At 36.3% G+C, this 14,727-nt stretch overlaps 1 protein-coding gene and 1 long non-coding RNA gene across 5 annotated transcripts in view; one reads left to right on the top strand and one right to left on the bottom strand.

Annotated features, from left to right (window-relative positions):
• TRIM13 (tripartite motif containing 13) overlaps positions 1-14,325 on the top strand; it is a 40,286-nt gene extending 25,961 nt beyond the window's left edge. For 3 of the 4 annotated variants that reach the window (XM_005863193.2, XM_014537187.1, XM_014537188.1), the window contains 2 exons: positions 332-405; positions 12,635-14,325. In XM_005863193.2, the coding sequence (XP_005863255.1) occupies positions 12,641-13,861 (1,221 nt within the window). In that variant the 5' untranslated portion in view covers positions 332-405; positions 12,635-12,640 and the 3' untranslated portion in view covers positions 13,862-14,325. Of the gene's footprint in view, positions 1-331; positions 406-11,460; positions 11,673-12,634 lie in introns of those variants that run through there. The other variant, XM_014537186.1, reaches the window with a different exon arrangement.
• LOC102246522 overlaps positions 20-14,727 on the bottom strand; it is a 70,409-nt gene continuing 55,701 nt past the window's right edge. Inside the window, exon 11 of the long non-coding RNA XR_001361486.1 lies at positions 20-126. This is a non-coding gene — a long non-coding RNA (uncharacterized LOC102246522). The remainder of the gene's footprint in view (positions 127-14,727) is intronic.

Genomic DNA, 14,727 nt, shown 5'->3' with positions numbered 1-14,727 from the left:
GGGCCGGGGACCGGGGGTGGGGAGGAGCGGCGAGCGGTGGGTGGCCCGGGGCGGTGTGGATCTCCTCCAGGAGGCCTGCTCCGCTACCGAGCTTGCTCGGCTCCATTGCCAGCACCTCCCTATCGCCTGGAAAAGAGAAGGCGACCGTGAACCAGAACCGAGAAGCTTCTTAGTACAGAAATCTCCAGCCTCCCCCCATGCTCCTGGCTTTCACCAGGTCTTAGCAGACTGGTTTTGTTTGTGGGGGACAATTGAAAAAAACTGATGGTTAAGACTAAGAATCCTGTGCGAATTAATGCCTAACACCCTCTTCTTTGTTCTTTCTTTGCAGTAGCCTCCTTTGATTGTCAGTCACAACCTGGGAGATAGTAACCCAGAAGAATACACCTGCTTGCAGGGACAGAGGTAAACTACATTTACCTACATTTAAAAAAAAAAAAAAGAAAAACTCACATTTTCTTTAGGCCCAGAACCTTTTAAAAATGTGTAAGATGTACCCTCATGGGTGACTTTTGTCTTTAAATATTTTATCAAACCTAAAAAAAAAAAAAAAAGATTCCAGATTTGGAAATTCTTTATGTGGCAATTGCCTGAAATGTGTTATAATCCAGAAGTTTATATTGCAGTGGAAAAGGGAGGCTTCAGCAGCATTTTGCTTTTTTATAAGTTTTTTTTCCTTCTATGCCATGCTGCTAGAGCTTGTACAACAGAGCTTGGATTTTCTGACTATATAATAGATATTTTAAAAGCAGAATTTCATTTACATAGGCACTCACTCCCTTTGGTAGAATTTGATGTAGCTGTTGATGAACAGGTTATACTTATCTTGCACAATGAGAAGATACATTTCTTCAGGCTTTCCCATCTTTCCCTAAAAATACCATCTTTTTTTGCACCAGCTGATGTACTAAACCTCCCTGCTAAGTCTTTCCATAACGTACCAGATTATTCTCTTCATTTTCTACATTTATGATAGGTTGGTTACCTTGCTTTACTTCTGCTACAGCTTTTGTTCAGATATGCCCATTTTCATGATATTGCTTTGTAGCTGTTATCCTATGTAATACTTTCTATGCTCTCCCTTGAAATTACAGTTCAAGAGTCCACCTCTATTTTAGGAACATTCTTGGGTAATACACTCATGCTTGAACATAATGCTTTAAATGTATTTACAGTGTTTGTAAACATATGTAATTAAACTTCTATATTTATATAGTTTAGCAGTTTACAAGATTGTCACTTAATCTTTCCAAGAACATTATGGAGGTACTATAAAAATCCTTACTCTGTGAAGGGTAAAACAGGTAGTTAAACCAGAGGTGGGGAAGCTTTTTTCTGCCAAGGGACATTAGGATATTTATAACATCATTCGTGGGCCATACAAAATTATCAATTTAAAATTAGCTTGTTATATTTGGTCAAACATTTAATTAACCCACCCCTAATGCCTTGGCAGGACCAGACCAAATGGTTTTTCTCGCCTTATATGGCTCTCGGGCCAGATGTTCCCCACCCCTGATAAACCTAGGTATTTAGAAGCAGGTTCAATGTTCTTTCCCCTTTGCTGGGGAACCTGTTACAACCTAAATTGTAAAAGTCATAGAATTTTATAAGGGATTTAGAGAGCCCATGATTAAACTTCTCCATTTTATTAATGAGGGTACTACATTCTTGACCTACTTCTTGGATAGTTCTAAGATGTAAGAATTGGAAAACTTAGATCCTGTGCCTAGCTTGCTGAGTATGATTGAGAAATCTGGGGATGGGGGGAAAGGAGGTATCCCTTTTTTCACTTTGCTTAGTTAGATGATCTCTAAGGTGTTTTTAATCTCAGTACTTCTATTTTATTCCTTCCCCATAACATTTATATTTCGTATATATATCTGTAATACACAGACACATACTAATAGTAACTGCCTTAAACTGTTTTATATTTTAAACTTGGATAGATATGGTAAAGTATACCTTGTTTTTTTATTAAGCTCTATAAGTATGGCTCTGTTGTAAGGTCAGGAACTGTATGGAGAGGTGGGGCACTCCCATCTCTTTGGTTAGAGTCCATAAAGTGGTGTACCCTTTCTCGAGGGAATCTTGGCAGTCTTTTCAAGAGCCTTAAAAATGTTCCTAATCTTTGAGCCACCCAACAATACACTTAAAGGAATTGTCTAAGGAAATAATCAGAGCTCTGTACCAAGACTTTTCTACAAGATGTGCATTTAAGTGTTGTAATACCAGAAAAATAACCAATAAGAGCATATTCATAGGTACACTAGCATGTTTTAGAAGGATATATAGTGATGGGAGAAATGCATATGATAAAATAAGAGAAAAATTTGTGTTATGCCACCAGTTTTGTTAATATGTGTATGTGTACAAACACACAAGATTGGAAGAAATATGCCAAAATAATACTAGAAGAAATGTACCAAAATAATAATAGCGGTTATTTCTTGCTAATTTAATTATGAATGATTGTCTCCTGTATTTTAAGAAAGACATAAAAGCTAATTGCATGGTGGTACATCTACACAATGGAATACTATGCTGCTGTAAAAAAGGCAGAATTCTTACCATTTGCAATAGCATGGATGGAACTGGAGAGCATTATGCTAAGTGAAATAAGCCAGTCAATGAAAGAAAAATACCACATGATCTCACTCATTTATGGATAATAAAGACCATTATAAACTGATGAACAAAAATAGATACAGAGGCAGAGCAGCATCGAACAGACTGTCAAACTACAGCAGGAAGGCCAGGGAGGGTTGAGGGGGGGGTGGGTAAGAGATTAACTGAAGGGCTTGTATGCATGCATATAAGCATAGCCAATGGACAATATGTACTACTCTTTGCAATATTTTAAGCAATAAAACAAAATTAAAAATAAAAATAAATGAAAAAAAAAGCTAATTGCATGGATAGACTCTCCAAACTTCAGTATGGTGTCAACTTTCTATGTCTTTTTTATAAGGCATTAATCATACCTTTAGAGCAGGGCTGTGGAATGGCCTGCCCATGGGCCACATGGCCCATGAAATCATTTGGTCTGGCCCTGCCAAGGTATTATGAGTAAGTTAATTAAATGTTTGACCAAATATAACAGGCTAATTTTTAAGTTGACAATTCTGTATGGCCTGTGAATGATGTTATAAATATCCAAATGACCCTTGGCAGAAAAAGGTCCCAACCCTGTTTTAGAGTAACAGTATCTTTGTAAATGTGCTATATTTCTGGATTAGGGCAAGAATTGACTTTTGATTTTTATTTAATCTTTACAAATATCATTAGAACGTTGAACTATCCATTTTTGTTATTCATAAAAGACACTGCCATTGTCATTACTTTGGGCTGGTACTAGATAACTAGAATAGCACTAGAATAGATTGCTATACCCACCTCTTACTACAGTTAAACAAATACAAGTGAACTTTGACATACAGAATAGTTATATTCAAGTTAAGCCTTCTATAAAGCAAATTCCTATAACATGAACTCTTTTTTCCTCCCATTTAAAGATATGTTTTTATTGATTTCAGAGAGAAGAAGGGAGAGGGAGAGAGAGATAGAAACATCAATGATGAGAAAGATTCATTGATTGACTGCTGCTTGCATGCCCCATACTTGGGATTGAGCCTGCAACCCGGGCAGGTGCCCTGACCGGAAATCAAACTATGACCTCCTGGTTCATGGGTCAGTGCTCAACCTCTGAGCCACACTGGCCAGGCAACATGAACTCTTTTAAATTAACTTCATTATAGATGTAAATACATACATTTTTAAGGAAAGGCTGAATTGAAAATTTTTGCTGATAATTTAAATTATTGTATTTTCTGTGGCATAAGCATGGAGTGCCAACATGCATAATATAGCCAACCTAAAAATTGCTTAAAGTTTAGCACCATTAGCTTTCAACTTGATATATGCTGTAGAATAAGATGTGAATATCATTCTACACTGAACAAATGGAACATTGTTCATACCAATTACATTTCCAATAGTCATCTCAGAAATAAGTTCTTATTAGTTGGTAGGTGGTACTTATCAGTTACGTACTAAATGCCTATTTTCACTTGGTGCAATGAATAATTTTGTCTAATAAATCTAGTTAGTTGTCTATTGAATGCTAGACTTTGGCAGCACTTTCTGAAAACTGGAATTAACCTCAAATACAGAGTTAGTTGATATAATCTTTTAATAGGTACCAACCTGTTGGGATAATAATTTAGGTCAATGATTGCCAAGTTTATGGCTGTAAAGAAGACAATTTGTTTTAGGGATAAGAATTTGCCACCTTCATATAAACCTGTTTTTCTGGGAGAAAAACCAGACATTTCTGGTTCTTATAACTTTTGCAGAAGTCAGTAGTTGGAACTTAAATTAACTTGATTTGAACTATTAACAGGTAAAGATAAATATCTGGGTATGGTTGGTACCAGAATAGGAGAATAATTTAGTCTGTATGTATATTTCCCTGTAATTCAGACACACAGTTTATTCAAATTGATTTCACCTCAGTGGGAGAGAGTGGGATTCAACACCATTTGGAGTCCATATACATTTTTCAGTAGTTGTACATAAATGGGATAATGATATCTACTGGGTATCTTAAAACCCTACTGATTTAATACTGCAGACTTACAGGATTATCTATCTATCTATATATAAAAGCCCAGCAACCATTATGGTGGAACGACCAGACAACCAGAATGACCGGTTGCTATGACATGCACTGACTACCAGGGGGCAGACGCTCAATGCAGGAGCTGCCCCCTGGTGGTCACTGCGCTCCCACAGCAGGAACGCTGCTCAACCAGAAGCCAGGCTCACGGCTGGCGAACGCAGTGGCAGTGGTGGGAGCCTCTCCCTCCTCCGGGACAGCGCTAAGGAGCTGTGAGCCAAGCTGTAAGAAGCAAGCAGGCAGGCAGTTAAGAGCAAGGGGTCCCGGATTGTGAGAGGGATGTCCCGGATTGCAAGAGGGTGCAAGCCAGGCTGAGGGACACCTCCCCTCCCCCATGCATAAATTTTGTGTATCGGGCCTCTAGTAGAATAATATCTTGGGTAATTATCAGGTGTCACAGGGAAAAGTAAAAAAGGAAAAGAAAGATGAAAAGGGTGGGGAATAAGAAAAGAATAAGAGGAAACCAGAGATTTTACTCATTGAAACAAGCATGAAGAAGATGAGTTAAAAGAAGAATAAACAAAGGAAGGAGCCAAGGTGAAATAGTGGTACATATAAGAGAATGAAGAAAAGAGAAAAAAAAAACCACCCAGTTTTTCTGAGTGGTCTGTACTAGTTAGGTAATAACCTGGACTTTTGTTTTTGAGAATATAACCTTAGTCCAAAAACTGAAAACTGAACTTTCTGAGTAGGTGGGCCTTCCAAGCTGGTGGATCTTCTGTACTAGCTTCATTTTGCCTTGCTTACTAGGAATCTGATTAGAAATATCTGGAGGGAAATTTCTAATTAGTCTTATATGGATTCATAATTAACTTTTGTTTTGTGTTTGCAAAAGCTACATAACAATTACATAAGCTATTTTATTTATTATTTTTTTATCCTCACCCAAGGATATGTTTATTGATTTTTTTTAGAGAGACAGAGAGAGAGAAACATTGATCTGTTGCCTCCTGAATGTGCCCCAACTAGGGATTGTACCCACAACCTTTTTGGTGTATGGGATGATGCTCCAACCATCTGAGCCACCTGGCTGGGCAGATAAACTATTTTTAGACACAGAAATATGTGATATCTTAATTTTCATATTCTTTTTTTGAGATATTAGAAATCTTCATCTTACTCTGTCCTGTTTTGATTAAGTAAGTTATGAAACGGTCTGTAAAAGCCAGAATGAAGTGTAATAACACATTGATATAAAGTACTTAAAAACTTCGTAAATAATTTTCACATATTATTAGATACCTTTCAAAACAGTTGTACAATGAGGACAGAAACTAGTATGTGTAAATGTTTTTTTTTTTCTTAAATATATTTTATTGATTTTTTACAGAGAGGAAGGGAGAGGGATAGAGAGTTAGAAACGTTGATGAGAGAGAAACATCGATCAGCTGCCTCCTGCACACCCCCCACTGGGGATGTGCCCACAACCAAGGTACATGCCCTTGACTGGAATCGAACCCGGGACCCTTCAGTCCGCAGGCCAATGCTCTATCCACTAAGCCAAACTGGTCAGGGCTATGTGTAAATGTTTTGTCAAAGGTCACAGACTGAGAGCCAGACAAGTATAGTATGTCAGTCTCCTCACAGACCTGTATTCAGAGATTCTGAATAATACATTTTTAAATTTATAAAATAATACTATTCCAGATTAAGCTCTTTGTGATGCTTAGCATATTCAATGTTTCTGAAGTTTTGCTTTTTTAGCTCAGTATGGTTTTCTTATAATTGGCCATCCTTTTTAGTTTTGTTCTCTTTTTGCCAACATTTTTCTTTTCATTTTACTTTATTGATATTTATTGATTTCAGAGAGGAAGGGAGAGGTATTGATATTTATTTATTTATTTAAAATATATTTTATTGATTTCAGAGAGGAAGGGAGAGGTAGAGAGAGATAAAAACATCAATGATGCGAGAGAATCATCAATCAGCTGCCTCCTGCTCCCTCCCCACTGGGGATCAAGCCTGCAAACCCGGGCATGTTCCCTGACCGGGAATCGAACTTAGACCTGGTTCATAGGTCCACCCTTAACCACCGCGCCATACTGGCCAGGCTGCTTTATTGGTTTTTGAGAGAGAGAAAGGGAGAAACATCGATTGGTTGCCTTCTGCATGCTCCCCCACCAGGGATCAAACCCGCAACCTGGTTTTGTGCCCTGACTGGGTATTGAACAAGCCACCTTTTGGTGTAACAGGACAACACTCCAACTGTGCCACACCAGCCAGGGCTCTGCCAACTTTTTATTGTGAAAATTTTCAAATATACAGAAAAAATAAATATCCTTACCTACATTCAATAATTATTTATTGGATCCTTATTAAGTTTCAAGAAAGCATTATTAATGGATCTCATATAAAATAGAATACACTATACTACTTGAAAATAAGCTTAATTAGTGTGCTTAGAGGAAGTGATTTATAAAAGAAAAAAAGGCGATCCCTTTTATTCTAAGCATTGTTCCAAGAGAAGATTGATATCTCAGTGTAGTAGAGCTTCTCATACTTAGTTTTGTCTGTGAACTCAATTTCAATATTTGTTATCTAGTTACTTGTTAGGTATTTGGATACTGCTTTGAAATTCTTGAATTCAAAGATGCCTCAAAAGAGAGTGGAAATTTGGTTTAAATCCGTAAGATAAGAAGTATAATATATTGGCTTTTCTTTTTGTTCTTAATGGGATTTGAAAAGAAATCATGGGTAATATTTTGAACAACTTTATATTGCTATCAACCAATGAAATTTAAAAGTTTATAGGGATGTTTCTTTTAATAAATAGGGTTTTTTTAAAAAATAACGTTTGCTTGCCCTAACGGTCCGTTTGGCTCAGTGGATAGAGTGTCGGCCTGTGGACTGAAGGGTCCCAGGTTCGATTCCGGTCAAGGGCATGTACCTTGGTTGTGGGCACATCCCCAGTAGGGGGTGTGCAGGAGGCAGCTCATTGATGTTTCTCTCTCATTGATGTTTCTAACTCTCTATCCCTCTCCCTTCCTCTCTGTAAAAAATCAATAAAATAATATTTTTAAAAAAATAACTTTCGCTTAATGAATAAATGAACACCTTTTGCATTGTAATGATTTTGGGTTGATCATTTAAAAACAAAGGACTTAAAAAAATAAAAATAAAAAAAATAAAAACAAAGGACTTGTAGGAGGGAGAAGTCTTAATACACACAGATTAGTTTTAATAACTATTTTATGGCTCCATTCCTTTGTAAGTATTAGCTTTTCCATTTTTAATGTTTTGTTTTATATTTATAGAGACTGTTGAAGCTATATCTATATAACCATTCCTGGTAGAATTGTTAATGTAGTTTTTGTAGTTTTCCTTCAGTGGATATACCTTGAAAATTTGCTTAAAACTAAATCTGTGGTTCTGTTGTACAACTGTGTATTTGTCAAAATTCATAGAACTGTACACCAAAGAGTGAATTTTACTTATATAAATGAAAAAGTATATTTAAACTATAAATATGTCAGGAAAACATAGTTGAAAGACAAAGAGGTGGTATATTCATTTACTTTCTTTGTTGCTATAAAACTTGGGAAATTTTTGCCCTGGTCAGTGTGGCTCAGTTGGTTGGTCCTGTACATCAAAAGGTTGCAGGTTTAATTCCCAGTCAAGGCACATACTTTTGTTGGGATGCATCCGGCTATGGGATTAATGTTTCTCCCTCCCCCTCTCCCTCTCTCTCTTCCTCTCTCTAAAAATCAATAAGCATGTCCTTGGGTGAAGATTTAAAAAATAAAAAAAAAACTTGGTAAATATTTAATTGTTGGGAAAACAGATTTTGGTGCTTCCCAATTGAGACCTTTTGGTATTCAGAAACACAGTCAAAAAAAGAAATGAATCTTGGGAAACTTGGTTGCCTTTATACACATAATTTGACATTGGTTAAGTCGAAATTTATGACTGAACAATAATTTTGTTTATATAGTTTCTGGATGGTAGTAGAGCTTCTCTTCTCTATTAGGAAAATTAGCCCCCAAAAGAGGAGCTATGCACTTTGGTTTCTTCAAAGGGGTAAGCTTTATTGATTTCTTCAGATTTTATGTGTTAGAAAATCCTAAATTTAAGAAAATTCTATAAATTCATTTACTGTAAAGCATACTCTTCAGGTAATGAGACCAAAATCTTATTGTGTATTTTCATTTAAAACTTTTAGTTTTTACTCAGAGAGGAAGGGGGGAGGGAAAGTTGGGAGAGGGAGAAGGAGAGAGAAAGAGAAACATCCATTGGTTGCCTCCCTCATGCACCCTTTGGTGTATGGCACCACGCTCCAACCAACAACCATACTGGACAGGGCTTCATTTAAAACTTCTGAGGCAGTAAACTTGCCATGGTTTTTTGGATTAGAATATTATGTCTCAATTTTCTCTAAAAGTCAGCTATGGAAATGGTCACATAGTTTTGTCATAGAGACAGTTTTGAGTATAAAGCTAAGGGATGAGAAAGTAAAAGTATTTAAAGTGAATGAAAATAAGAATCTTTAAATTATAAACCGAAATTTGTATGCTATATTATTAAAAATGGAACAATAGGATTTATCAGAACTTTGATGCAATTTATAAAAAAGGGACTTTGCAAATAGTAATTTTTTTCCTCTGGTTCATTTTAAGAGTTGTAAGTTGATTATGGCTTTGAGATGACTTTATTATTTCTAAATTTTCCTCTGTGTGTCATTTTCTTTTTACTTTTGATCATACTTAATTGCCTTAAAATTCTTTTTGGCTCCTATTGCAGTATCCTCAGTTTTCTTCAAAGTTTCTCTTTGCCGTGGTTGCTCTTTTTCTCCTCCTCATCCCAACTTTGCATCCTTTTTTTTTCTCTTTCTTATTTATTTAATATGCTTGAATAGGATTCTCTGGAAATATTAACCTTACAAGGATAAGTAAACCCTGCTACTTTCCTAGTTCTACTATCTACTCCAAAATCTAGCCTTCGCATAGAATTCATAGGTGAAAGATGATAGTAGAAGTGATAAAGTATGGAACCAGGACTAGGATCGGAGGATATTCAAGTTTTCCCTCTCTGACTAGAGTCAGTGTTTTCAGCTAGCACACCAGTCTTCATAGCTATTCTCTTCCCAGTGCTTTTCAAAGGTTGTATGATTTGTCTCACAAAAGAGTTTTCCGAAAAATCAGCTCATCACACATTTGCCATATGACACTAAATTTGACAGAATAATCTTTGCTTTAGTTCTACATACTAGTATATTAGTATATCTTTCACAACTTAACATAAAACTATAAACTAATTAGCCTTGCAAGCTCAGCTTATCTTTTAAATATTATTTATCTTCTGGATTGTAACTCTAATTGTGACTCTTAAAATTACTGTTAAAAATTATTTAACTTATTTTTTATTATAAAATGGCCTTCTGAATATTAGACCCTTTTTTTTATTACTTTGTGGTGGTAACATTATACATACATATATATGTGTGTGTATCCCTAACTAGAACTGAATGAGGACATATGTAGCACTATTTAAAAATTTTAGGATAGAAGTTTTAAAATGTTCATATAAAAATAAATAAGCTTTGCATTGAGAAGCTTTTGTTTACATGTGTACAGTACAGTAGATATTTACTGTATTATAAATGAAAACAGAAAAAATTTAAGATATTAATTTAAATAACAAGATAAACCTATTACATGTTAGCATAAATAATTTGTGAAAAACAACTTTTTTGAGACATTTGTGAGAAGAGTGGCATTGGTTTACATATAGATCTCTTTAATGAATTATTATTTATTTATTATTTTTTAAATCCTTACCAGAGTAAGGATATTTTTTCCATTGATTTTTAGAGCGAGTGGATGGGAGGGGGAGGGGAAGAGGGAGAAAGGGAGAGAGGAGAGAGAAACAATGATGTAAGAGAGACATCAATTGGTTGCCTCCCACATGCACTCCAACCAGAGGGGAGGGATCAAACCTGGAACCTGCAACCCAGGGTAAGTGCCCTTGACTGGGAATTGAACCTTGACCCTCGGGTGTGCAGGCCTATGCTTTAACCATTGAACCATTTGGGTGAATTACTGTTTAATAGAAAACATCTAGAGTCTTTTATCTGCCTCTGCTGTATTAAGTTCTTTTGGCTGAAATAAACAAAGAAAATAAAATCTGGTCTTGCACAGATATGTAGATGGTGAGGGGAGGAATATTTTAATAGCCTTTTCTGATAATTGGGGATCTTTGCTTCTGTACCATAAGTCAACAAGCAGTAGTTTCTTAAAGGTTAAGTTACAGTATGGAATCTGAAATCAAATTTTTTAATATATTTGGTCTTTTGCTCTTTTACCCATGCATAATTTGTAACATGCATTGATGATTGAACTTGTTCGTTCACTGTGTTGTGCAAATCTTGACATATTTTATCATATAGTAATCTTCCCACTAAAAAACCCCCACATTTATTATTATCACCACTTTTCTCACTAAAAGTCTTTAATTAATGGGAAGTTATCAAGCTCTTAAATGACAATGTTTTCCAAAGGTCTAGTTTTCACCCCAAAACTCAACTTTTATCATTGGGAAGAAATACTGTTTTTTCTCTTGAAGTGATAGGCTCATTTTATTCATTTTCAAGAAAATCTCTGCCAGATACCTAAATCGAAATGGCCATAGTTTTTTTACTTGTTCTTTCAAGTAACAATGGTGTTCCATGACAAAAACAGCTGGTTCGTTTCAGCTTGCAACTCAGTCACATAAGCGTTTTTCCTCTAGGCAATTGTCTGCTGGTATGTGGCAGAAGTGCTGTGTGTTTACTTCCTATTTTATCATTAAAGGATCAAGATTTAATAAAATGAATACTTGTTACTGCTTCATCAAGAACATTCTTAAATGAAACTGGCTACCCCCAGTTTGATGTGGTGGTGAGAGGAATACAGACTCAACAACACAGTTCGGTACTATGTGTTGCCTTGCTTGATTCCTGCTAAGTTTCCAGCAGCCTCACCATTGCTTTTGCAGTGCAGTGGTTAACATGGTGCCAAAAGCAAGTAACATCTCAGTATTATTATGAAAATCGTATTGACCTCATGGATGCCCTGAAAGAGTCTTAGTGATACCCAGGTTTCTGTCCACCACATTTTGAAAACTAATGCTACAAGATGGCTTTGATTACTGCTCTGCTATTTTAAAAAAAATGCATTTAATTATCTAAGGAAGAATGAATTACAACTCTCTCATTTTATGTCTTTACCTATCATTTTAATAATTGTAATTTTGCCTTTGAAATAGGAAAAATGCCATATTTATTTATATTTTTTATGATTTCAGAGAGGAAGGGAGCGGGAGAGAGATAAAAACATCAACGATGAGAGAATCATAGACTGGCTGCCTCCTGTACTATCCCCTACTGGGGATTGAGCCCACAGCCCTGGCATGTGTCCTGACCAGAAATCAAACCTTGACCTCCTGGTTCATAGGTCGATGTTCAACCACTGAGCCACACTGGCCAGGCAAAAATGCCATTTTAAAATAAAAGTATGCATGAGAATACATGCTTGGCTTTATATTTCTGTGCTGCTTTCTTTTAAATAGCACATTTTATAATTGTGGGCCCAGACTAAAGAACTCATTCTACTCAGACACTGAGTAGCTTTGTTTCTGACAGCAGTAGTCAGCTCTCTGTTTTAAAACAATCACTTGGATGCTGCTGGCTCAACTTGCAGTTGTCCTAGTCCTAACCCTGTCAGCCAAAGACTTGTTGGAAAGCCCACACAAAGGCCTTGTGTACAGGGAGCCCTGCTAATAAGGAGTGTGTTCTAGTCCCAGCAGATTAAATCTGCTTTGGTGTGCATTCCCTTCCCAGATTTCTTACTTATTTCCTTTGTTTGCCCTGTTATTTCAGTGAAAGGTTATTTTTAATATATACGAATATAGTTTCTTGTAATTATTACATAGTGCAAGTGGAGATTACTGGAATAACATAAAATGTTTATTTCTCTATGGTAGGATGTGATGGAGCTGCTTGAAGAAGATCTTACGTGCCCAATCTGTTGCAGTCTGTTTGATGATCCTCGAGTTTTGCCTTGCTCTCACAACTTTTGCAAAAAATGCTTAGAAGGGATCTTAGAGGGGACTGGGCGGAACTCATTGTGGAGGTCATCTCCATTCAAGTGCCCCACATGCCGTAAGGAAACTTCAGCCTCTGGAGTCAATAGCCTGCAGGTTAATTACTCCCTGAAGGGTATTGTGGAGAAGTATAACAAGATCAAGATCTCTCCAAAAATGCCAGTGTGCAAAGGACACTTGGGGCAGCCTCTCAACATTTTCTGCCTGACTGATATGCAGCTGATTTGTGGAATCTGTGCTACACGTGGTGACCACACCAAACATGTCTTCTGTTCTATTGAAGATGCCTATGCTCAGGAAAGGGATGCCTTTGAGTCCCTCTTTCAGAGCTTTCAGACCTGGCGTCGGGGAGATGCTCTTTCTCGTTTGGATACCTTGGAAACTAACAAAAGGAAATCTCTACAGTTACTGACTAAAGATTCAGATAAAGTGAAGGAATTTTTTGAGAAGTTACAACACACATTAGATCAAAAGAAGAATGAAATCCTTTCTGACTTTGAGACCATGAAACTTGCAGTTATGCAAGCCTATGACCCAGAGATTAACAAACTCAACACCATCTTACAGGAACAACGAATGGCCTTTAACATTGCTGAGGCCTTCAAAGACGTGTCAGAACCAATCATATTTCTGCAACAGATGCAGGAATTCAGGGAAAAAATAAAAGTAATCAAGGAAACTCCTTTACCTCCCTCTAATTTGCCCACAAGCCCTTTAATGAAGAACTTTGATACCAGTCAGTGGGAAGACATAAAACTAGTAGATGTGGATAAACTTTCTTTGCCTCAAGACACTGGCATACTCATTGGCAAGATTCCCTGGAGCTTTTATAAGTTTGTAGTAGTCATTCTGCTTGGCCTTCTCATTTTCTTCGGTCCTACTATATTCTTAGAAAGGTCTTTATTTGATGAGTTCTCAACCTGGAAAGACCATCTTTCACACTTCAGTTCCTATCTGACTAAATCGCCTGATTTTGTAGAACAATCAGTTTTTTACTGGGAACAGGTGACAGATGGGTTTTTCATTTTCAGTGAAAGATTCAAGAATTTTACTTTGGTGGTCCTGAATAATGTGGCAGAATTTATGTGCAAATATAAACTATTATAAAATCTATTTTAAGTGCATAGTTCTCTTTTTTTTGTTAGACATTTGTTAGAGAACAGAGTGGTAGTTCAGATTTGGTCAAAGATTCCAGTCAGATACTTTCCTTCAAAAGTAATATCTTACATATGCCTTTCAAATTAGGTAGTATAAAGATAAAAGTGAAATTTAACTGTACAGTCCTGAACCCTCCTTTTTTAAAGAGTGCTTTTGAAATAAGTATCATACTCCCCAATATTGTGTTTATGCTATGTAAAAAGGGGAGGTGAGAGAGCACATGATGTAATATTGTATTGATGAGGTAATGTAATAGTGATTGAATCTAATAAAGACTACTCTTGTAAAGCAACTTTTTTTTTTTAAAGGAAACAGGTGGATTGGATTTCCAGATTTTTCTGCCAAGGGTAGATTTTCTTTTTTGCTAAAGTGTAAATCATATAAAGTGCAAATAAAAAGTGGCATTTTCTTGTGATAAGTGTACATTTTTAAGAGGGTGGAGATTTTAGCTTGCCTTTTTCTCCTTAGGTATTATAAATTTATCACTAAAGGAGTTTGGTAATAAACTACAGAAGTGTTAGGTGGCTGTACAAACGAAAGCATAGGTTAAAAAAAGTAACATGGTAAAAGCAGGAAATGGGAAAGCCTCCTTTTACTGACAGCTAAGTGTGGGTTGTCCCAAAGTATCCTGGCAACCGTACAACCAAGCAAACCACTTGCTTGAAGAATTTAAGAGTAGTAAGACTTGACAATAGAGAAAACAATCTGTCAGCTACTATAAAGTACAAAGTAATCATTAAACATTAATGCTGTCCTATCTGTTCACATGAGGTAAAGATACCCTATCTCCCAAAGAATACTTAATTTCCTTGTTT

This window comes from Myotis brandtii, unplaced genomic scaffold (genome assembly GCF_000412655.1).
Source record: "Myotis brandtii unplaced genomic scaffold, ASM41265v1 scaffold174, whole genome shotgun sequence".
NCBI lineage: Eukaryota > Metazoa > Chordata > Mammalia > Chiroptera > Vespertilionidae > Myotis > Myotis brandtii.
The sequence above is the reverse complement of the archived record's forward strand: the minus strand, read 5'-3'. Positions and strand labels throughout refer to the sequence as shown.